The following is a 23042-nucleotide window of genomic DNA, read 5'->3' on the forward strand; positions in this document are numbered from 1 at the left end:
TAAAAGGAAACCGTAATAAATGTGTTAATTAAACAATTTTTTAATAGTAAACAATAGTATTTCAATAAAAATAATTAATTAAATTCAATCTGAAATTCTTGACTCTACTTTGTCTGTAAATCAACTTCCGGCGCGTCATTTCCGGAGGCTCCATGCTAGCAGGCTGATTTAGCCTGAAGTGAAGTTTAGCCTGTTTCACACTGTAACGCTGCTGCTTTAACTCCGCCTCGGCTCGGCTCGTTTGTTTAGAGTTAAAGCGCTGAAGCTGCTCTCGGGTGAGAAGGTTTACTTCGGGTCCAGGAAGTTTTACGCTGTAAACTTGTCTCTCGAAGGAAGTTGTGTTGTGTAGACAGTTAACCGCTCAAAGGTAAATCTGCCTTTAGCTCTCTACACATGAGAGAGGGAGTGAGAGTGGGTGAGAGTGAGTGAGTGGGTGAGAGTGAGTGAGTGAGTGTGTGTGTGTGTGTGGGTGGGTGAGTGAGTGAGTGAGAGAGTGGGTGAGAGAGTGGGTGAGTGATTGAGTGAGTGGGTAAATGTGAGTGAGTGAGAGAGAGAGTGGGAGTGGGTAAGAGTGAGAGTGTAAAAGAGAGGGAGAGTGGGTGGGTGAATGTGGGTAAGAGTGGGTGAGAGACTAGCTAGGAGTGAGTGAGCGAGTGGATAAAGGAGCGGATGAGAGAGAGTGAGACTGGGTGAGAGCGGGTGTGAGTGAGTGAGTAAGAGCAGCTAAGAGTGAGTGTGGGTAAGAGAGTGGGTGAGAGACTAGTTAAGGGAGAGAGTGAGTAAAGCAGCTGGTAAGAGAGAGTGAGAGCGGGTGAGAGCGGGTAAAAGTGAGTGGGTGAGAGAGTGTGGGTAAAAGACAAGTTAAGAGAGTGGGTAAAGGAGCGGGTGAGGGACTGGTTAAGGGAGCGGGTGAGGGACTGGTTAAGGGAGCGGGTGAGGGACTGGTTAAGGGAGCGGGTGAGGGACTGGTTAAGGGAGCGGGTGAGGGACTGGTTAAGGAAGCGGGTGAAGGAACGGGTAAGAGTCTGGTTAAGGGAGCGGGTGAGGGACTGGTTAAGGGAGCGGGTGAGGAACTGGTTAAGGGAGCGAGTGAGGGACTGGTTAAGGGAGCGGGTGAAGGAACGGGTAAGAGTCTGGTTAAGGGAGCGGGTGAGGGACTGGTTAAGGGAGCGGGTGAGGGACTGGTTAAGGGAGCGGGTGAGGAACTGGTTAAGGGAGCGGGTGAAGGAACGGGTAAGAGTCTGGTTAAGGGAGCGGGTGAGGGACTGGTTAAGGGAGCGGGTAAAGGAATGGGTAAGAGTCTGGTTAAGGGAGCGGGTGAGGGACTGGTTAAGGGAGCGGGTAAAGGAATGGGTAAAAGTCTGGTTAAGGGAGTGAGTGTTGGCAAAAGAGTGAGACTGAATAAGGGAGTGAGTGGTGGGGTGGGTACTAGAGCGGAAGTGAGTACTGTAAGAGTATAGTGTTTGTTCCCAACTTTTAGTGTCTCTTGCCTTCCATCTCTCTTCCTTTTTCTTTTTTCATTCCCTGTGTCTCCCTCTCCCCTAACCCTTTCTCCCTCGTCTTCTCTTTTCCTTGTCATCTTTTTTCTTCTCTGCCTCTCTAACTCCTTCTCCTTCTTACTTTTTCACTCTTCCTACCTTTTTCTCTTCTTCTCTCTTTTGCTCTCTTTTCTCTCCTTCCCTGTTTCTCAAATAATGAAATAGTAAACATATTAAATGTAAAGATGTACATGGGAAAGATAATCATTTCTTCTTCTTGCAGCCTCCAGCTGTGCGTGAGATGGCCGAGCCGGAGGTGCTGACGGAAGTCCCGGCGGCGCTCAAGCGTCTGGCCAAGCAGGTGGTGCGCGGTTTCTACGGTATCGAGCACGCTCTGGCTCTGGACGTGCTAATCCGCAACGCCTGCGTGCGCGAGGAGGACATGCTGGAGCTGCTCAAGTTCGACCGCAAGCAGCTGCGCTCCGTGCTCAACACTCTGAAAGGCGACAAGTTCGTCAAGTGCCGCATGCGCGTCGAGACGGCGCCGGATGGCAAGACCACGCGCCACAATTACTACTTCATCAATTACAGGCTGCTGGTTAACGTGGTTAAGTACAAGCTGGACCACATGCGGAGACGCATCGAGACGGACGAGCGCGACTCCACCAACAGGGCGTCGTTCCACTGTCCCAACTGCTGCAGCACGTTCACCGACCTGGAGGCCAACCAGCTGTTTGACCCAATGACAGGTGAGAGAGGGTGGTGAGTAAGGTAGGATTAGTTACACGGATTAAACTAGTCATTTCACCTTAATCCTGGTGTTTTGAACTTAAAACTTAGCCGATTAGGGTTAATTAAGGTTAATTGCTCCAACCACACGGGATTAGTAGTAGATCTATTAAGTTCTTTAAGTTGTGAAGTAGGGCTTTCATGGATCACACTTGACTTTGGTCAAGTAAGTCGGCATGGGCACTCTGACCTTATATGAGGCAAGCTGTGATGTGCTGTTTGTTCTGACACTTTTCTGTCATAGTCGGCGAACTCTTTCAGCAGTTTGCATGACAATTGATACTTTTTCAGATCAGACAGGAACGGGTTAGAGATTCTCTCTACACTGTCATTGGTAGCAGTGTTACCAGGCTTGTGCAATAGTAGGTAATTTAATAAGAGATTTATTAAAAAAGACCTTTTGATGAATTTTTCCTGTCTTATTTTCTGAAAATAACATGCAGACGCACAGCAAATGTCGACTTTTAAGTTCAAAGAATAACCAAATATACAGCACATGAGCTTCAAAGAAATGAATTACCCTCGAATAAATTTGCTTTATCTATAATTTGTGTTAAGTAACATTTGCTGTGTTTGTGGTTCTGATCATGATTCTGACATGCAGTTATTTTAATACCATCTTTCTATTTTATTTATTTATATATATTTAACAATAGTCATTATAAAACCTTTATAAAAGTTGCCTGTAAATGCTGACTTGCGTGTAAGTATAGTTTCATATTCTTTAATTAATATCTAGTAAATAATATAAAAAAACACCAGGGTTGCACAAAATGTTTCTGACCCAGTCTCTAAACCCAGTGAGGCAGCGATTTCAATAGTGTTCTCTTCTGGACGTGGCTCTGGAACAGGATATCTGCAAATGCTGTAAATGTAATAAAAATAAGCAACTTAAGGCATTTTCACATTAGGCATGATTGATTTGTGTCATGCCCGGGAACGATTGCTCTGCCCTCCCCATTCCTCCAGCGCCACATTGTTGTTTCCCTGTTCTTGGGTACACTTGCGTATTCGCAGTCTCCGATACAGCAGGTGACGTTAAACACCTACTTGGTTTGTGAGTCGCCATTAAACACAAAAGATGATGTGAATGAGAAAGTTAAGCTTCACGTTTTCCTATCTGATTAGTTTCCAAGTTCGGCATATTGCGCAGGACGTTTGTCTTCTTACTGATCAAAATGAGCCAGACTTTATTTTCCTGGAAACAATTCCCTAATGTGAAGACGCCCTTTAACTTGACATTATATTACAGATATATAAATGTCCTCATGAAAGTTCACAGATAACCTCTGCATACTGAATTACTGATGTACTGACCAAAAAACAAAACAAAAAAACAGATGTTAAAATATAAACAAAGTTTATTAAGGTGCCAACAGCACATCATGCTCTTTTAAAACTAAAAGTAATATGGGTGAGCTTACTGTAACAGCTAGATAATGAATTAGTCATGGCAGTGTTTGTGCTCCTTCCCTAATAGCAGCTCATAAATTGGTGATGAACACAGATTAATGTGTAATGCATCCCTGGAAGGCTTTAAAGCTTTATTCAGTTTTATACAGTTTGTACAACATATAAAATCACCCCCAAAATAAACATGATAAACTAAAAAAAAGTAATTATCTGCATCAAAGTTATATTAAAACTTCTTTTGGCCGTGTGGATTTGCACAAATGAAGAGCAGCGTGCATTGATCTGAGGGTGTACCTGGTGCTGAAACAACCCGCAGAAGAGCATAAACAGAAGAGTTTGGATATCTGCAAACAAAATACACTTAAGGAAGGAGAAAGTTTCTTAAAGAGAATCATTACTCAGGATGAGACATGGGTTCATTACTACGAGCCTGAGAGAAAACAGCAGAGTTTGAAACGAAAACATCCTCAATCGCTGACTACAAAAAATGTTAAGTCGGCCATCAGCTGGAAAATTCATCAATGCTTACAATTTTCTGGGATTCTCAAGAGCCAGTATTGGAACATTATCAGGAAAAAGATTCAACAATCAACAGTGCTATCCAAGTACATCGTGATCTTGACTCCCTTGGATATGCCAGTCTGCACACTTCTGCCCACACTGTCGGCACTTTGCCAAAATGTAAGCGTTTTTATGTATTAGAGCGTCCTCCCTATAGTCCTGATCTCTCTCCATCTGGCTTCACCTATTCGGTCCCCTAAAGCAGTCCTACGAGGACGACTTCTGATAAAGAAGTGAAGACTGTGCTGCCTTCGTGGCGCATAGCTCAGCCTAAACTATTTTTTTTATAAATAAGCGAATAAGACAGGTGGACAAAGTGTAGACGGGTAAATAAAGTTTACCGAAAAGCAAGGAGATATAAAAATATGTAGAAAAAAATTGTCTCGTTTAAAAGTTCGTTAAAAGAATCCCTACAGCGTGGAGTGTGGAAAATGTTTGACTTACCCTAGTATTATTTGTAAAAGGAAACATGGTTGACACAGAGTTGAAAAGAGAGGGAGACGAAAGCGAACAGGGACAGATTTCTACCCACTTTGCGGTATCGACAATACTCACATTTTGAAACGAGCATTCAGCTTTGATTTGATTTTAGCTTTGATGGCACAATCTCGTGGTTGTTGGTGCCAGATTGGACCGGGAATCACCAGGAACCACCTGATATCATATCACGATTCCCAGGTGCCGATTCGATTTGCACCGCCATTCTATGAAAAGTATCACGATTTTCGAAATGTCTTGATTTGCTATAAGATCCTAAACAAATAATTTGCTCCTAGCAAACGGTACGCATGGCTCCCAGCAGAGGTGTGAATAGTTTTAAATCGTTTGAGGATTCCCGTGTTCACCACAATGACTCTAAAGTACATTTTAAAATATTTCTTTTTAATTTGCACTGAAGATCTAACTGTGCGCCCTGTGTGAGGTGAGCTGCGGACACCAGATGGCAGCACAGAGTTGTGGAACTATGTATTACGTTCGGATATGGGATATCTGTCTACGGAAAGGACATGGGACTAATTAAGACTAATGAGACTATTTCTCACCTGTCTTTGTCCTCAAATTGTTAAAAAAAAAAAAAAAAAGAGGGTTTTTGAGTGAGAAAGTCATGACTGCGAACTGAAACGGTTCTTACACTACGTTATTCATTCAAGCCTGATTAGTCTGATTGGAGTGTCACCCTGTTGCTTCTGTCACAGCATGAAGCAGTAGTTTGATTTCTCTCGTAATTGTTTTCTTGCGATTGATGAAAAGCAGAACAGAGTTTTCTGATGTACACCACTTCTGGCACGGTGTCTCATTTCTGTGCTTTTTAACAGCACAACGACAGGCATAATATTCTATCCTGTTTTTTTTTTTAGCTATGCATGCTTTAAAAACAGTTAAAAATTCAACGCTGTCAAATTCTCTCAAGTCTTAACAGCGTGACCGTTATTGGCAAAGTTCATAAAAATAAACTTCAAACGGTATTAAAGTAGAGTTTCCTGGAGTGCAGACATTAATTGCTAAATTAAAAAAAAATCCGACCTGGCCTTGCTGCGGTGTTTAGAAATCCCAGAGCCAGCATGTGCCCCCGAAGTGCAAAATCCCCTTGTAAGACGTACACCAAGTTCTTTGGGAGAATACGTGCAAGTTTAGCGAAGCTGCTTTTTCATCTTGTCTTTTTTGTCATATGAAGAATACCGCCAGCTTTGCCTCCTCTCATGTCAGCACTCGTACTTTGAAGTTTGTGTCCGCTGCAGCTTCTGATTTATCCATGTGCTATCGAAGCAACACACACACACACACACAGAGAACTTTGGTCTGCTTTACCATGGGTAAAACGTGCGCTGACTTTTGATTGGAGTTGCGGTGTTTATGAAACGGAGCTGTGCAGGTTGAGCGTCTTTCTCTCCATCTCTCAGAACATCATGCTGAGAGTGAGAGTAAGTGTCGAGCGCTTTAGGTCTACCCTGCTACCATGTCAAATGATGTATAATGAGTTCACCCTAAAATTTGAGACCACCTCTAGTTCATCTAAGCAATCAAACCGTATGAAAATAAGAAAAGTGAACAGTGTTGTGTTTTGATACTGTAGGATGCTCCTATAATACTAGAATACCAGACGTAATATATCCTATCATCATCGCAGCTTGGACACGCACTTCTACTTCTGCCACTTGGGATAAAGTCTTTGAATTGCAGGGATTACTTTTGCTTGAGGCCGTCGTCCATGTCCATAGAATCAGATGTAGAATATCTTAATCTACACACCGCTGGCCATGTCAGCAAAATGAAGAAGGAAGAGAGAGGATATTTATAGAAAGAAGGAAAAAAAAAGGGGTAAAAGGAGCAAGTGGTGATGGTGATGATGATGAAGAGAAGGAAAAGGCAAACAACAGGCAGGAGAGGCGAGCTGTTGCTAGGATACGCAGTGGGATGGGCAAGGAGACGGGTGGGTAAAGAGTGTCCTCACCACTGGCCATGTCTCCAACACACATGCACATGTGTACATGCCATTTCACATCCCGAGGTTTAACGATGCAATGCGCAAGCGGCTTCTCTACCCTTTCATTAATGTCTAGAGAACTCTTGTAGCTTTACATTACGGTCATCACCGTCATTGCTTTTCTGATTTGCGTCAGCATTGTGGAAGGTGTTATTAATGGATGTCGTGTGTGTGTATATATATGCATGAGAGTGCCGAGTGTGTGTGTGTGTGTGTGTGTGTGTGTGTGTGTATATACAAGGAGTCATCCAGGTGAGAAGTTTTTATGTTTTTTTTTTTTTTAAATGATAAAGCTCCTGAAGAGAGGTGACGGATGCTTTTATTTATTTCAAAAGTGACTTTTGTTCAAGGAGCTGATAACGATCAACTTTCTGCCGTCAGCCTTATTTCATCCTGTCGAGCGTGAGCACTTTGTGGTTTCAGGAGACATTCAGACAGCCAGGATAAAACACGTGCAAACTGTTGAGAGGTGGCTCAATGGATGTGCAGTTCCATCATTGACGGGTCTCTGGAGAAGGAGGTGTGAACTGATCATGATAATATTGCGCAATGCTTAGGGTGTGTCCGCAGTGAGGGCAAACCTCTCAAGTGGCGCTTACAGGCATTGTGTCCCGCAAGACAAGTGTTGGATAAATGTCATGAGGGTCGCGGAGTCTTGCGAAAATTCGATGCCGTCAAAACGTACCTCTGTCAGCAAATCCTTTTGGCAAGGAACGCTCGAGAGAGACAGAAATCACTATTTTGCAATAACAGCTTCATTCCTGAAGTTTGAACTGTATTGAATTGAACTGAGGTCGAGAATAGAGAGATCATGCGCACACTCAAAACTAAGAAAGAGCTCGAGATGGAGAGTAAGATTTCTGCATGGAGAAGCATTCAAGATCGGGTCCTGTTTAAGAGATCGTCGAATAAAACCAAACACTGTTCCTTAAACATCACACCATTCATTTAGGAATCTCGATAGTCCAACTAGGAACCATAGAGGCCGATGGTGACCACTGTATTTATTCTGTCCTCCTTAGCCAGATGCACTCTCTGTTCAGTAATCGGAGAGCGAATCACAAATGAGAAATTGAAAATGTAGATCGGGTAAAGATCAAGTTTTGTTGTAAAATGACTCCGGTGTGTTAAAATTCACTTCAGCTGTGAAAATATTCAACCATACCGGTAAGAATATTTAGTTTAACTTTTCTAATTAATATCTATCTAATTAATATCTGTCGGTTTTGTTTATTTAAGTAGATTATTAAATCCAGCACTGTTTATATCACTTTTACTCAACATTTTAATTTCATCTATGGGACAGTTTTATTATTAAATTCTGTCCACCCAGTTTTGAGTGATGCTGTGACAAAATCTGGCTGGACAGATACACAGACTGACATACAGACGCAAAGATGTACAATAATACAGGAAGAAAAATTTCTGAGACTGGTTTCAGGCCCTTTAACGTATGAAACGTTAAGGATATTTGTGAAATGGCGAGTTCTAAACAATGTACAAACAAAATCTTTCTTTTATTTATATAGATACATTAGGTACTGAGGGTCACAGTAGCCGGTTTGAGATCTGAAGGACGGGAAGCAGAATGAGCGTATTTTTAAAATAAATTTTTTATTTCTTTTACTGTATACTTTTGCTTTCCAGCAAACTCTGGTGAAATTGTGCAAAAAAATACAAATACTTACGCACACACATGCACACAAACTTCCTCTAGTTACTACATCTCAGCTTCTCTCTTTCTCTCTCTCTCTCTTTTTGGGTTTTTCCTCGCTAACCCAAAAAAACACAAATAAATAAGCTTTATAATGAGCCACAGGTGTAAAGCAATGTGTTACCCGTCTCTTTCACCCAATGCTCTCTGGCTGCGTTTCGATCGGTTAGAAGTTCCCAGCGAAGTGGACTGCACAGGGTAGTCAGCCAACCAAGCAAGATTCCACACCATAGGGAGCGAAACTGCTCGGTTCAAAGGGAACAAGTGAACGATGCTTCATCCCTTCACCAGCAGTGGACCTGCAGAATTTCTCATCAGTCCCTGCACCTCACTGGAGCGTGAAAAAAAACAAGAGCTTGAAGGGTATCTATTTGTTATAGTTATTATAAAGGATGATGTAATATTAATATACTGCAATACGTATTACTTATAATTGTAATTTTAATTTAATTTAAAAAAATCTATTTAATCAATAAGTCCTTACTCGTAATCTTTCATAAAAAATGCATACACTGATGATTTCTCCATACATCTTGTAAATTAATCTAATAACTTATTAACGAGTTGGATACCTTTCAGTTGTATATATTTTATAATGATGTGTTTGTTTTAATGAATATTCAGTAATTTCAGTAATGTAAAATTTCCAGAGTAGCAGCACCAGGTATCCGGGGTGCTCACATTACCATGGTATCGCTCAGAGGAAGTGACGCCTGCGCTGGTGAGGATTGGTGGGTGGGATTTTGTCGAGTTCCTCAGCCTGAAAGCCCGAGTAGGGAACACGCTTTTAAGTATGTACAGTGGGACAAAAACGTATTTAGTCAGCTACCAATTGTGCAAGTTCTCCCACTTAAAAAGATGAGAGAGGCCTGTAATTTTCATCATAGGTATAAGAAAAGAAATCCAGAAAAATCACATTGTAGGATTTTTAATGAATTTATTTGCAAATTATGGTGGAAAATAAGTATTTGGTTATCTACAAACAAGCAAGATACTCTTTTATCGCACAACACACCTGACACTTTTTCCACCCATTCCAACCCGCCTCTTCACCTCCTTTCCACACTCTCCATTGCTTTGGACTGTTGACCCTAAGTACTTAAAATCTTGCTTGTTTGTAGATGACCAAATACTTATTTTCCACCATAATTTGCAAATAAATTCTTTAAAAATCCTACGATGTAATTTCTGTATTTTTTATTTTTATTTTGTCTCTCATAGTTGAGGTATACCTATGATGAAAATCACAGGCCTCTCTCATCTTCTTAAGTGGGAGAACTTGTACAATTGGTAGCTGACTAAATACTTTTTTGCCCCACTGTACACTGTGGACTGGAGTGCAGCCTCCGTGTTTGGGTGACGCTCGATTACAATGCCGTGCTGTTATTTTTTATTTGAACAAATAAGTGTAAGCACTCGGCTGATTTCTTGATATGACCTTTAACTGATTGTATGCTTAGATTGTGTAAGATGATGGCCGTGGCCGGTTTTATCTCTGCAGAATCTAAAACAACAGTCTTTTTATTATGGCCGTGATTTATTTATTTATTTTTTCTTTTCTTTCCGTGAGGTCCGATGTGTATGGGCTGGAATGTTGAGTGGGAATGCTGATTTGATTAGATGATTGCTTGCTGATTTCTGCGTCGCCTGGTCAGACCGAGAAGGCGAGGTTAATCTGTGATTTGATTGAGTCATTGAGCAGGGTGTTGTTCTTACATAAACATCTCACCCAATCCTTGCTTCCTTTTTTTTTTTTTTTTTTACTTTAATTCTTAGTCATTCTCCCACACACTTTTCTTTTTTTTTCTCCCCCCCAGTCATCCATCAAACACGTCATACACTCTGGTCTCTTTTCTAGTCATGGTAGTGAAGACAAATGAAGGAGGCACATTTATCATGGTTTAGAGTTCGATAGCAGGATAAAAAAAATCCTTTACAAAGTTTTAAGGCACTTTGACATGTATTGGTCCGTTTGACGAGTCCTAATCAGAGCAAGATCGATATTTGTAATTCCATCGCATTTCGGTTTATTCTCACACTGAACATGATAAAATAGAGGTGTGTGTATGGTTGATAGGATATTCCTAAAATTCAGTCTGAGTTAGTCTGAGATGCGATGATGTAGTGAAGATAAGTTTAAATCTCAGACGTTGGTCATAGAGTTGGCGCTAAATATTTCATATTTATATGAGTAGTTTAACCCTTTCGATGAATGCATTCACATAGTGAGGGCCATAAATTTTGGAACAAAGGTAAAGGTTTTTGTTTTCTCCCCTCTGTATGGCAGCACACTGAATTTAAAACACTCAAGATGTCAAGACTTTCAGCTTTAATTAAAGCAGTTTGGCAAAAGCATGGCATTAACTGTTGAGGAATTACAGCCATTTTCATGCACGCACTCCATTTTAGGGGCTCATAAATAGTGGAACAAATGGCTGACGAGCAGTTGCATGGTAATGTGCGGACTGTTGCCTCATTACTCCGTGACTATTTAAGCAGGTTAAAGTCCTGGAGTGTATTTGCAACATGCCATTCAAAAAAGTAAGTAAGTAAAGGCAGCTATTATTAGGCTTGGAGAAAAAAAAAAACCGAAATAAGCAAATCAGAGAAATGGTAAAAACATTGGGAGTGACTATTAGAAGATATTCGAATGTTCTTAAAAGTAAGGTATTAACTAGCAAGCTCAGCAAGTATATTTTATATATATATATATATATATATATATATATATATATATATATATGTATATATATGTATATATATATAGTGTTAGATCAGCTATCCAGAATTTCACATTTTTATTTTATTATTTTTTTTATTTGGATCAGGCACACCATTTTAATTCTCCTGTTGTTTCCTGTTATACAAGAGCATACATAGAGCTGTCTTGCTTTCACACTAAGCTTTGACGAGGAAGAGCTGTGTATTTTAGATGTGATAAACAGCAGAGATATATCTGCGAAACACTCACTTTATTCTATGCGAAACTCTTCATGAGCGCATGTCTCACAAACAGACTTCGTTCTTGGTGAAGTAGATGATGTAGAGATTGAGCGTGTGTGTTTGTGGCGGGTACATGTGTTTGTGTATGCGTGAAGTTCGAGCAAACCTGTTTTATATCCCTGATTGCGCTGCAATTACCACTAATTTCTCTCTCTCATATTAGAATGCATAATTGGCTTTTTTTTTTTTTTTTTTTAGTTTTTGTTTATTTCCCTGTTCTGGTTTTATTTTGTTCGTCTTCCATTTATGGAGGTTACAAATGAAACCGGGTTCTAACTAAGTGCTGGAGGGCACGTCTGTGCAGGTGTAGAGCGCGTAGCTGTGCCAATTTGCCTCTCTGGCTGAATAAAAAGTCGTTCCGTGTGCTCCTCGGTTTGTTTGTGTGCACTTATAGCTTCACCTCGACTACTCCACCTTCCACTGATTGGCAGTTTTATTGTCCCCCTTCATCTGTGAAATTCCAACGTACCCTCTCTTTCTGCCTGCCAGCTATTCTGGCTGTCATACTAGTGCTGGATTAATAACGCTCACTTTTATTGTTTTGTTTATTTGCTTCCTTGTTTTCTTTTTAACTTTTGTTTGATGTTACCTTCCCTCCACTGAGGTATTTGGTGCGATGGAATCATCATGGCACAAATCCTTGTTTTGTATTCACTTATCTCCCCCTCTCTGCCTCGCTCATCAAGTTGTTTTCTTTCCCGGTCCCATCCATCAGATGGCTAAGTTGTACACTATAATAAAAGGCCCAGGCGGAGGTGATTGTTTTTTCACGAGTGCTTTTGCGGTGCTTGTCAGCTTGCCAAAAGGGCTTTTCAAAATGGAAATTGCAATGAATCATTCCCTCTGACGATTTCCCCTGCAGCTCAGAAATCGCAGCAACTTCAGGCTCTCGTGTAGCATGAATTCCTAAATATGTCGCTCGCTTGCGCAGTGACGAAGCAGGAAGCGTCTGGTATTATAAGCTAATAAAAGCGAAGCTCAAGGACATCAGCGGTCAAGTCAGACACAAGTAAAACGGACAGGTGGAGCTCCTAAGGAGTTCGAATCCTGATAATGTCATAGTTAGCCGAGTCCTGGGGAGCAAAAAAATGGGGAAATGGGTGACCTGCTTGCGCTCCTTCAGCAGTCACAGTGAGAGACCAGTCAGTTAAGGACACCTGCGAGCTCAGGCAAGCGAAACAGGTGCTACGCCGCCCCACCCCTAAATGCGGTCAACATGATTACATACCTTGGAGGAAGCATGTGATTCCCAAACTACCGACCAGAGTCGGGGAAAGCAGAGCTCTAAGACAGGCTTTAAGCTCAGACGTTCACTAATTGACTCCTTTCTCTCCGACTATAATCCGATAATGTTCATCCACTCTGTGCATGGAGAAAGTCCAGCGTCACCGCTGCTTTATACTCGATCAGGTTTTACATTCTGGAAAATTCATACTCTGAAATGTGCCTCAGTTACCGGCCAGTGGAGAAAGTGTGATAGTGTTTGACATCACCTCCCATCGCAGTGATGGTTCATGTTGAATCTAAATGTCCGTTATACACAAACCACGTCTCTCTACACTGTATCCATACAAAATGTGCGCAGGCTTCGGCAGAGGTCACACAGCATTTAATATCGATCGCAGTAGCTTGTCTAAGGCTGTGAGGTCATGATTGCTGTACTGGAGCGTACAGAGGGATTAAACACTGCATGGAACGCCAGTTCGGAATGGACCAACTGGATTGTATTTACATTAACGGCATTAAGCAGATGTCCTTATCCAAAGTGACTTACATTACACATCATTATGCTTAGTGGTGCTGGGGTTTGAACTTGAGACCTTCCGATCAGTAGTACAATGCCTTAACTACTACTCTTGTCCCTGGATTGTACCTTATTGTTATTTAACACCTAGTCTATATAATCACACTGATCCACCAAATTTAATTGTTTGCGGATACCTGACCATCACACTTGTATGGTTTTGGTAAGACCGGGGGAAAAAAAACTGTCAAACTAGATGTAGTTCTCCATTTGCTGTTGTAAGAACCTCCACTTTTCTGGGGCGGCTTTACACTAGTGATTAAAACTTTGGATCATTTTAGTGACTTGAATCTCGTTCACCAAAATTAATAAAATAATTTTTTTGTGATTTTGTTTTTTTGATCAGAAATAAAATGTAATACAATATTACATTTTCAATAAACAGACCACCAACATGGTTACATGCACAAATACACAGAATAAGCAGCTTACCTCTCGTATCTTCTGGTCCGAGTCGTTCGTTCTTTTACGCTATTATCTAAGAGTCACGTGACAAAAGAACGAACGATTCAGACCAGAAGACTTCGGAGAAGAAGAACTGCTCAATTCTCTTTCCTGTGTACTGCACTGCATATCGTCCTTCTGAGTCTCGTTAAAGACTCGTTCAAAAAGAATGAATCGTTCATCACTACCTGACACTAGATTTTGGAGTGTGTCTGTGGGGATTTGGGCTCATTCAGCTGTACAAGCATTAGTAAGATCAGGCACTGGTGTTGTGTTTAGTGGAGTTAAGTTCTGGGTATATTGCAGAGTTCTTCATTGTCTAACATGGCAGAACATATCTTCATCAAGCTCACTTTGTGCACAGTAGAGTCAGGATAAAACAGGTTTGTACCAGCGAAGTTAAACAGGGTACATACATACACAATATCTTGTGAAGGCCTGCATATGGATGTGCTATTCAGGTGTCCACATAATTATGCCTATATAGTGTATATGGTGGAAGAAATGGAGTTAGAATAAAGTAAAGAATCGCAGGATGTCGTATAGCAGGTGTTAAGTTTTTTTGTGAACTGGCTACTTCGTATTTTAAGGAGGGAACTAAATACACTATTCTCTAACGGTGTGTGTTTATTTGTCAGGATTCGAACCACAGAATCCGCAGTGTACCACACATCCGCTTCAGCTCATTGCTGTAGGATCTCCTTTTATTGACTTATTTTAATGTCGTGTTATAGTTAGAAGTGGTTTGTTCTATTGCTGTTTGAAAAATAACTTTAACTTTTTAAATAAATTTTTTAATACATTTTTTTCTGACTATATAATAAAATTTCAACAGAGATCAATGACAAGTTTAAGCTCTCATTATCTCTGACTCTTTTCATATCAGTCCAGTGCTGCTTCAGACACACACATGCACACAATACTGCTGTGTATGCTCTTATCAATGTGTCTGGAAATAACTTCAGCAGCAGATGGCCAACCAGCCGAACTCGCCACCAGCGACATGCTTTTAGTGCATGCGGGTGAGGTTTACAGCTCACACTCTTACTTGTAATGTGGCTGCGTTTCCTTCTTTATAGTACTATTCATAGACTGCATAAAGAAATGCAGCTGTTGCGCAAAATGGACACGCCCCAATTATGCAAAATTTTATGGCGCGAGGTAATGTTTAATAGATGAGTTGCATAGAAATTCAACCTTCTGCTCAGTTGTCATGAATGGGAGCTCTAGCAATGTAGAGCCAAACAGTTTTTTTTTTCTGCTTCTTTTTTTTCTCAGGTGAAATTAGGCATTTTTAATTAACATGTGGATTGAAACACATTTTGGATCCAACTAGTGGAGATTCGATGAATTACATGTTTTGGGACATTTTTCAGAACTAGAGGTTGATGATCATGATGATAATGATTATTATTTTAATAATTATAATAAAAATTTTAAAATTCTTTTGAAATCAGCATAGGTCACACTTGCGCTTTTTTCTCTCTGTGTCCCTCTATTACTGTCTCAGGGACGTTCCGCTGTACGTTCTGCCAGACCGAGGTGGAGGAGGACGAGTCAGCTATGCCGAAGAAAGATGCGCGGACGCTGGTTGCCCGCTTCAACGAGCAGATCGAGCCCATTTATGTGTTGCTACGGGAGACTGAAGATGTCAACCTGTCGCATGAGCTGCTGGAGCCAGAGCCTACAGAAATCCCTGCTCTGAAACACAGGTCTTTTGCCCCTTGTTTACGTTTAGGGCTTTCTGTGTGGGTCATGTGTTGGTTCGAGGGGACTGGAATGTAGCGAATCTAAATCGTTTCAAAAGATTAAATTAATAACACATTAATGAGTAAAGATTCATCACATATCGCGTTCTTTTTAGTATCTCAATGCGGTTCTGTTTAGTCAGAGGAGTTTTTTTTTTTTTTTTAGTGAAAGCTTTAATTCTGTCATGGCATATGCTTCATGAAAGGGTTCTTCAATTCCAGTCCTAGTGGGCCACGGTCCAGCACATTTTGGTGACTCTTTTGCTCAAGCACAGCTGATTTCAGTAATCTGTTGTTTAACAACCAGGTTCAAGAGTTGGTCAGAGGTGTGTAGAGTAGCCAAAAAATTACAAAACTAAGAGTAGCTGTACTTCAGAATAATATTACTTAAGTATAAGTTAAAAAAAAAAGTAGTCATCCAAAATATTGCTTAAATAAGAGTAAAGGAGTATTTGGTAAAAAAGACTACTCAAGTACTGATTAACTGAGTAACTGTTTCAATTGCAATGTCTGATTTATATATAGTAATTATATATTAGTGTGTATATGCTGAAGTGTGTGTCTGTTTTTATCCAAAATAAACGTCGTTATTCTTCACAATACAAGGAATAGATTAAAGTTGACTGAGATGAATTAAGTGCATTACAGTGCCATACGTTCTTATTTTAAAACCTTTTCCCAGATGCAATAATTAAAAAAAGGTGTTTCAAATGACTTTTGGTTTTAAAAAACTAAGGCACACATTAAAATAAATTTTAATATAATTTTATCACTCTATTCCATTTTGCAGTCCGCAACAGAACGCTTCCTCAAATCAATACACAGCTAACAGTTTGGGTCTCCTTCCGCTTTGTGGTTGACGTAAGCGCTTTTTCTTTCATCTGTGTTTACTGTCGTTTAAGGCTCGCTGTCACGCCAAACAAATAATTGCGCAAAGATTTCTTTTGGGATGCATAACGCAAGCTTTTAAACTGAATTAAAAGAAGCTTCGAGGCAGATGATTTTGCCTCAATCATTTTTTGTAATCGAATTACTTGAGTTACTCGAGGAATCGTTTTAGCCCTAATGAAGCCTTTTTTTTTTTCCAAGTGAAACATGCTTTGTATATGATGCCAGGGACGCATCATATTTTTTGGGATGCATAAAAAAGGAACAATTCTGTAGTAAAATATACTAATATGTTCATAAACTGGTAAAGTAACATTTATATGTACAATTAAAGTTAACATATAATCACACAAACATAAAAAAAATGCATTTTATACTTACGGCAAGATTGTACACTTACCCGCAAGCTAGTAGCAGCATGGATTTATGGGCGTTTTGCAAAATTAGAGTATACTTCGGTTTGCATCGGCTGCGTCTTTAGAATAAATGGTTAGAAAAGTAACGAGTCGAGTGTAGCCGAATGTAGCGCAGTAAGAGTAGCATTTCTTCTTCACAGATCTACTCAAGTAAAAGGTATGGTGCAGTAAAACTACTCTCAGAAGTAAATTTTTTCCAAAAAGTTACTCAAGTAAATGTAATGGAGTAAATGTTTCTACCCACCTCTGGTGTTGGTGAACTGTGCTGGACGCTGGTCCTCCAAGACCGGAGTTGACGAAACCTGCTTTACAGTCTTCTTTGATGTGTGGTTTTTATCATTATAGCAATATTCAGATATATTCACCTCACATTTCTCCGTCTTGCCCTGCAGTCGGGAGCGCGCGACTCCATCCGGAGGTCCAGCAGGAGCAGGTCGGGAGGTCTGGAGAACGAAGGGCTCGTCCTATGCAGATCTGTACACACAGAATGTCGTGATCAACATGGAGGAGCAGGACAGCCAGCCCTCCCAGGCGGATAAGGCCAAAGCACCCAAAGAGAGACCGGTGTGGCTGACTCAGAGCACCGTGCAGGGTGCCTACAACGAGAACGACGACCTCAAGGCCGGTCAGTACCTTTTTAACACTCCAGACCTGGCATCACTCAATGGCGGACAGAGTGACCGTTCTATCTGGACCGTGATGCTTTTCTGATAAATAAGAATAATTAATATACACCAGTAATCTAGAGGCCCTAGGATGTGTAAGCTTTCTTTCTCGAGATGGGCGTTGCTATATGCATCACTCAGCAGAGCCAATTACCGATAGTTTACCGTGGCTAGACCAAGTGTGTGAAAAAGAAACTACAGAGTCCTTTTACATTCATTTACAGACTAGCAGTGTGCAAATGTATATGCACTAAAGATTGATTAAAAAAGTTTATATTTCATAAAAATACAAGGATGTATACAAGGCAATCCAAGTTTAAACTGTCCACTTGTTTAAAGTAGTTACTGAAAATTGACAATAAATATTATTAAATGCTATGGAACTTTTAAATTGCTTTTATAACTTACAATAGCTACATACAGTTTATAGAGATCTAAATCCCAACCCAAACTTAAAATTCGGAGCCTGGCTGGAAGAAGATTTTATTGAGCGAACCTTATTAAATTTTAATTCAGGACCCCTGCTCTATCGTCTTCTCATTTTGTAGTTCTGTAGATGAGCTGCCTGTGGTCACGGGTCAGACTTTCAAAGTGCTGTCTGCCTTTTAGAAAAATAACCAATTTGATAACAGCTAGTGAGTGTTCTTTGATGTCCAAAACGATGTGCAAAAAAATCTTTCAGCGCATTTAGTTTGAGTCATTTAACTGGAAATCTTTGGGTCGTTTGGTAATCTCATTTCTTTTAATAGCGTTGCTACACACAGCCTATCAAAGGGTTTAATTCAATATTTCACTAGTGAGGGGGTGGAATTTTAAAAGTAAGGTATAAAACATGGATTATTTTTAAGTGTACACATTTAACGTTTCTTTCAGCCTGCTAGATGGCTGTTCTTTTTTTTTTTTTTTTTTTTTTTTTCGAAAGCACAAATGGCTCAAGGTTTCTGGCGTCTAGCGTGATGTAAATATTTATTTGAGAGTCCTGTTGCACATAATGCTCGTCCTGTCATCAGAAAACAAAGACAAGATTTTTTCTCTCTCTCTGCCCTGTTTTGACAGCTTGTGAATTTAAATGAGCCACATGGTGACGACACAGTTCCTGACTTCAGGCTAACATTAATCCATGCCTTTTTTTTTTCTTCAAAAGTAATGCTTGTCAATGCACAATGCCTCTGTCTAGACTGGGACATGACCAGAATAAGAGAGAATGTTTCACATCATGTTCCATGTTTTTAATAATTTCACTGATGTTGCTTTTGAGCATAGGATTCTTCTTGGTCTCCCAATAATTGTAGTTATCTTCAAGAATCTTCTTCTGACTCACACAGGCCTTTTCATTTCCTCATGAGACCGTAATTTTAATATGGCTTCCATCAATTACTCTAATGAACCATGCAGTGGTCCAGTAGTCTGCATGAAAGCAGCCTGGCTGTTTATCATTTCCTGATGAGTCTTAGGGAAGTAAACAAATCAGCGGATTGGGAGAGGTGCTGCACATGCCAAATGGTGAGGTCTCAAATTGTCATGGCAGCACTTAACCAGGTCATTGTCATTTATGTTGTTTAGAACATTTCTTTGGTTCCTGGAAAATAAGTGTTGTGAACCTGACTGAGGGTGTGTTTTTTTTTTTTTTTTTTTTTTTTTTTTCTTTTTTTTTTTCCCCTTTCTTTCTCCTCAGCATTAGAAGCACACCGATGTAATTAGGAATTGTAATGAGCATCTGCTTATATCTCTAAGAGGACCATTAGTATGAAGGATGTTGCTGCAGTCAAGCGCAGTAGTACATGTGTAAGGTTTGTGCTGTGGACATAACAGATGCTCCTGGTGTAGATTTTGGGATAAAATGCTGGATAAACACATCAACTCCTTCATGTTTTTTTTTCTACATACGAACATTTGAGTTATGAACTTTCAAAGAAAAGTTCGCAACTCAAATTGTGTTAGTGGAAGTTAGATCACTGGTCCAGCGTACGTTGTCAGGATGCCCGGAAGCAAAAGTAAAAGCAGCCGTGATGAAGCTGTTACGGCTAAGAAGTGCCAAGCAGTAATGATAATTATGATCAATGACAAAAGTGAAAGTAATTGAAAGGACAAAGCAAGGTGGAAAGATGGCAGACAATGCCCGTTCTTTTAACAAGAACTGTTCAACCATCTGTACAGTTCTTGTTAAAAGAAGAACTAAACAAGGACAAGATCATTGGACATGTTGGTTTTATACTGTGCATAGCCAATTTTAATAGTGTCCTAGTAACTACACAGTGTTTGTTTGACTTATGAACAAATTGAACTTATGAACAATCTCTCAAAATGGAACTCGTTTGTATGTTGGGGACCTACTTTACATGGGCGTTTTTTTTATTTTTTTTTTTATTATCTACTCCAGGGGTCTCCAAATCCAGTTCTGGAGGGCCAGTGACCAGTACAGTTTGTAATTCACCAGCACCCAAGCACACCCACTGAACCTAGTAATTAACAGATTAGTTAAATCAGCTGTATTTGAGAGGAAGAATCACCAAACTGTGTTGGACACTGGCCCTCCAGGACTGGATTTAAAGACCCCTGATCTACTCTATCATCTACTGTTAAAGATGAAGCTGTTTAGCCACTGCTTCTAGGCTGATTTGTTGTTCTGTTGAGTTTCATGTCTATCTTACTTATTTTATTTAAAAAAAACATTTTGTGCTTCAGCTGGCGGGGACTCCATGGTAACCCAGGAAGGTATTGCTGGACATGGCCTCGCGCATGACGAGAACGAGGAAGTGATGCGCGCGCTGCTCATCCATGAAAAGAAGAGTATGCCTGCACCAGCTGGCGGAGCCATTAACAGGACCCCCATCCCGGCAGGCAACGCCAGCGACTCGGAGAGCGACACCAGTGAATCAGATGAGGACTCTCCAGTCCAAGCCATCACTGCTCCAGCGAAGCCAAGCAGACTGGACGATGATGAGGATGAGGAGGAGGATGAGTTCGAGGAGGTGGGAGACGATCCGATGGTGATGGTGGGAGGAAGAGCGTACCCCTACAGGGAGGTGAGCCAGAGGCCAGAGCTGGTGGAGCAGATGAGCGCCCAGGAGAAGGAGGCCTACATCGAAATGGGGCAAAACCTCTTCCAGGACATGGACTTTTGAGCAATCATCTGTCTTTATTGTTTTTTTTCCCCCTAGTCTCTGCTTGTCCACTCTTGCTCACTTTTTTGTCGCTATAGTATCACGCTGTTGCCTTTGGAACCTTGACACACGCTGTGCAGAGAATTGTGCTGAAAGTCAGCCTCCCACAGAGAGCTCCAGGTTTATTCTGTTCAATTTTGGACTCCTGATAATAGTTTTGCTCAATATGTTACACTAGGGCCACACACTCAAGGTATTTTAGTTTAGAATTTCCACGTATCCATAGACAGGCGCAAACAGTGTTTTTTTTTTTTTTTTTTTTTTCTTTTAATTTTATTTACAAAAACACATGAAAGCCATTTGTTTGTGAACACACACTGAGCTGTCTCTTCTACTCATGATAAACGCACGTTAACACATCTGCCTTTATGCGTGTAATTGCATTCCTTTAAATGGTCTTTCTGAGCTTTCTGTTCCAGCCATGAGAATGATTTTGATATGTTCTGCTTTTGTCACAGTATTCCCAAAGCCTTTCGAAAAAAATATATACCGTAGCGTAAACAAGAAAAGTTTTGGAAGACATTTAAATAGTGTTCATTTTCTCTATTTATGGAGATTAGGTGACATCCTAAATACACGCACACACTTTTGCACACAAGCACGGACATGCTCACTGATGCGTGTTTGCTTTTCTGGTTTGGTTTTCAGTCTCACACTCTCTTGGGCAAATAGCAGAGTGTTTAAGTTAACGTCTGGATGAGAAGTGACCTTCCAGGACGCCTACAAGATTAAAAAGCCTCACACAGGAGCATTTTGAGCCTGTTGAGACGTACTTTAGAGACCTAGATGGGTGATGGTCTATGGCGCCATCTTACACTGGCACAATAGTTGTGTTTCATCTCTAAGGATAAAAGTACAAAAAAATTTTGAAGAATAAAAAAAGATTGTGTTGTCTGAGGCTTAGGTTATGCGGTTAACTGGTGCCAAGCTGTATTGTCTAGTATTCATTTACTCTTAGTATTCATTTTGGAAGGAATAGCTTAGCTTACTAGATTAGACATCTAATTCTGTCTAAATAAGAGTTGGATTTAATTTACTAGTGTTTAAAATTGTTTTTTATTTATTTATTTTTAAACTGTTCATCATAGATGAATATTCTGTATTCAGTAGTGCGTCTTCTGTTGCTTGTCTAGGTCTCTAATACACGTTGTGTGTGTGTGTCTCTTCAATGTGAAAAGGTTTTAAGCATTGCATTATCACCTTGCTAAATATCTTCAATTCTCCTGCTGCTCATCTCTTTTAGGAGAGAAAAAACTCCTTGTGAAACAAGCACTCTCCTGTCTTTCTATGAGGAAATGTACTTTGTTTAATTGAGTATGTGGGGCGTGGATAAAGTGACTTCTTTAACAACAATAAAGAGCTGTTGGTGAATGTGGTGTATGGTTAGAAGTGTGTGTGTGTGTGTGTGTTACTGAATAAGATGTGATTCCAGGCAGGGGTGGTGCAACCTAATGGAGAATGATGTTGCCTCAGAATAGTTCAGTGATTAATGTACAAAAATTTTGTTTTGTAAATTTGTACAAAACAAAATGATTCAATGATTAATGTACAGGATTTTTTATGTGTGTATGTTCAGTGCTGTGAAAAAGTATCGGCCCCTTCCTTTTTTTTTTTTTTTGTACACACAAATAATTTGAGATTATCAAACGAATTTTAATATTATACAAAGATAACTCAAGTAAATACAAAATGTAGTTTTTAAATGGTTATATTTATAAAGGGAAAAAAATTGCCTGGCCCTCCTTATAAAAAAAAAAAAGGAATTGTCCATAAACCTATTAACTGGTTCTACCATACTTGGCAGCAATAACTGAAATCAAGCGTTTGCGGTTTTACCTTGGAACTTATTTTTGCCTAGTCAAGTAAGGCCTGCACCTGTTAAGATATTGTTCTGTTATCTTTTACGAGCTTCTGGATGAATCGTCGTCATTCTCTTAGAGTACTTTTTGTAGGCCGGCCACTCCTGGGAAGTTTCAAAACTGTTCAAAAGTTTGCTTTTTTGGGGCATAATGGCTTTCATCGTGTGTTGCTGGAGTCCCAAAGCCTTAGAAATAACTTGGTAACCTTTTCCAGACCAATATGTGTCAAATACTATGTTAGATTGCGGCATCATGCAAGATCTTTTAGCATGCTTAACTTTGTCAGACAGGTTCTTTTATAAAGTGATTTCTTGATCCGTAACCAGGCCTGGGTTTGGAAAGTGAAATTTAACTCCAGGTGGGTTAATATCAACCAATGAAATGAAATCATCATTTAAGTATGATTTAACTGTTTTAAGATTTAGCAATTACTTGTATTATCTTTGTGTAATAAGTTTTCTTTAATGATCTCAACCATTTAAGTGCTGTAAGGGACAAATACTTTTTCCCGGCGTATGAATTTATTTCTCTATGTTAAAAAAAAAAAATCACCAAAATGATAGTGTTGCATTCAAGGCCAGTAACAGGCCAGAGTTACATTCAGACAGATA

The 23042-nt window shown here is 40.1% G+C and overlaps 1 protein-coding gene across 2 annotated transcripts; it reads left to right on the forward strand.

Moving 5' to 3' along the window:
* The first annotated feature begins 141 nt into the window (after nt 1-141).
* gtf2e1 (general transcription factor IIE, polypeptide 1, alpha) lies at nt 142-21940 on the forward strand. Of its 2 annotated transcripts, none has more exons than XM_053495867.1 (5): nt 142-275; nt 1762-2227; nt 15202-15403; nt 17136-17368; nt 20094-21940. In XM_053495867.1, the coding sequence occupies exons 2-5, from the start codon at nt 1780-1782 to the stop codon at nt 20531-20533; spliced, it is 1323 nt and encodes a 440-aa protein (XP_053351842.1). In that variant the 5' UTR covers nt 142-275; nt 1762-1779; the 3' UTR covers nt 20534-21940. The 2 variants fall into 2 exon arrangements, with proteins under 2 accessions (XP_053351842.1, XP_053351841.1); XM_053495866.1 differs by having other exon boundaries at nt 159-367.
* Nucleotides 21941-23042: the final 1102 nt, after the last annotated feature.

The sequence above is a fragment of the Clarias gariepinus genome, chromosome 5 (assembly GCF_024256425.1).
Source record: "Clarias gariepinus isolate MV-2021 ecotype Netherlands chromosome 5, CGAR_prim_01v2, whole genome shotgun sequence".
NCBI classification, from domain to species: Eukaryota; Metazoa; Chordata; class Actinopteri; order Siluriformes; family Clariidae; genus Clarias; species Clarias gariepinus.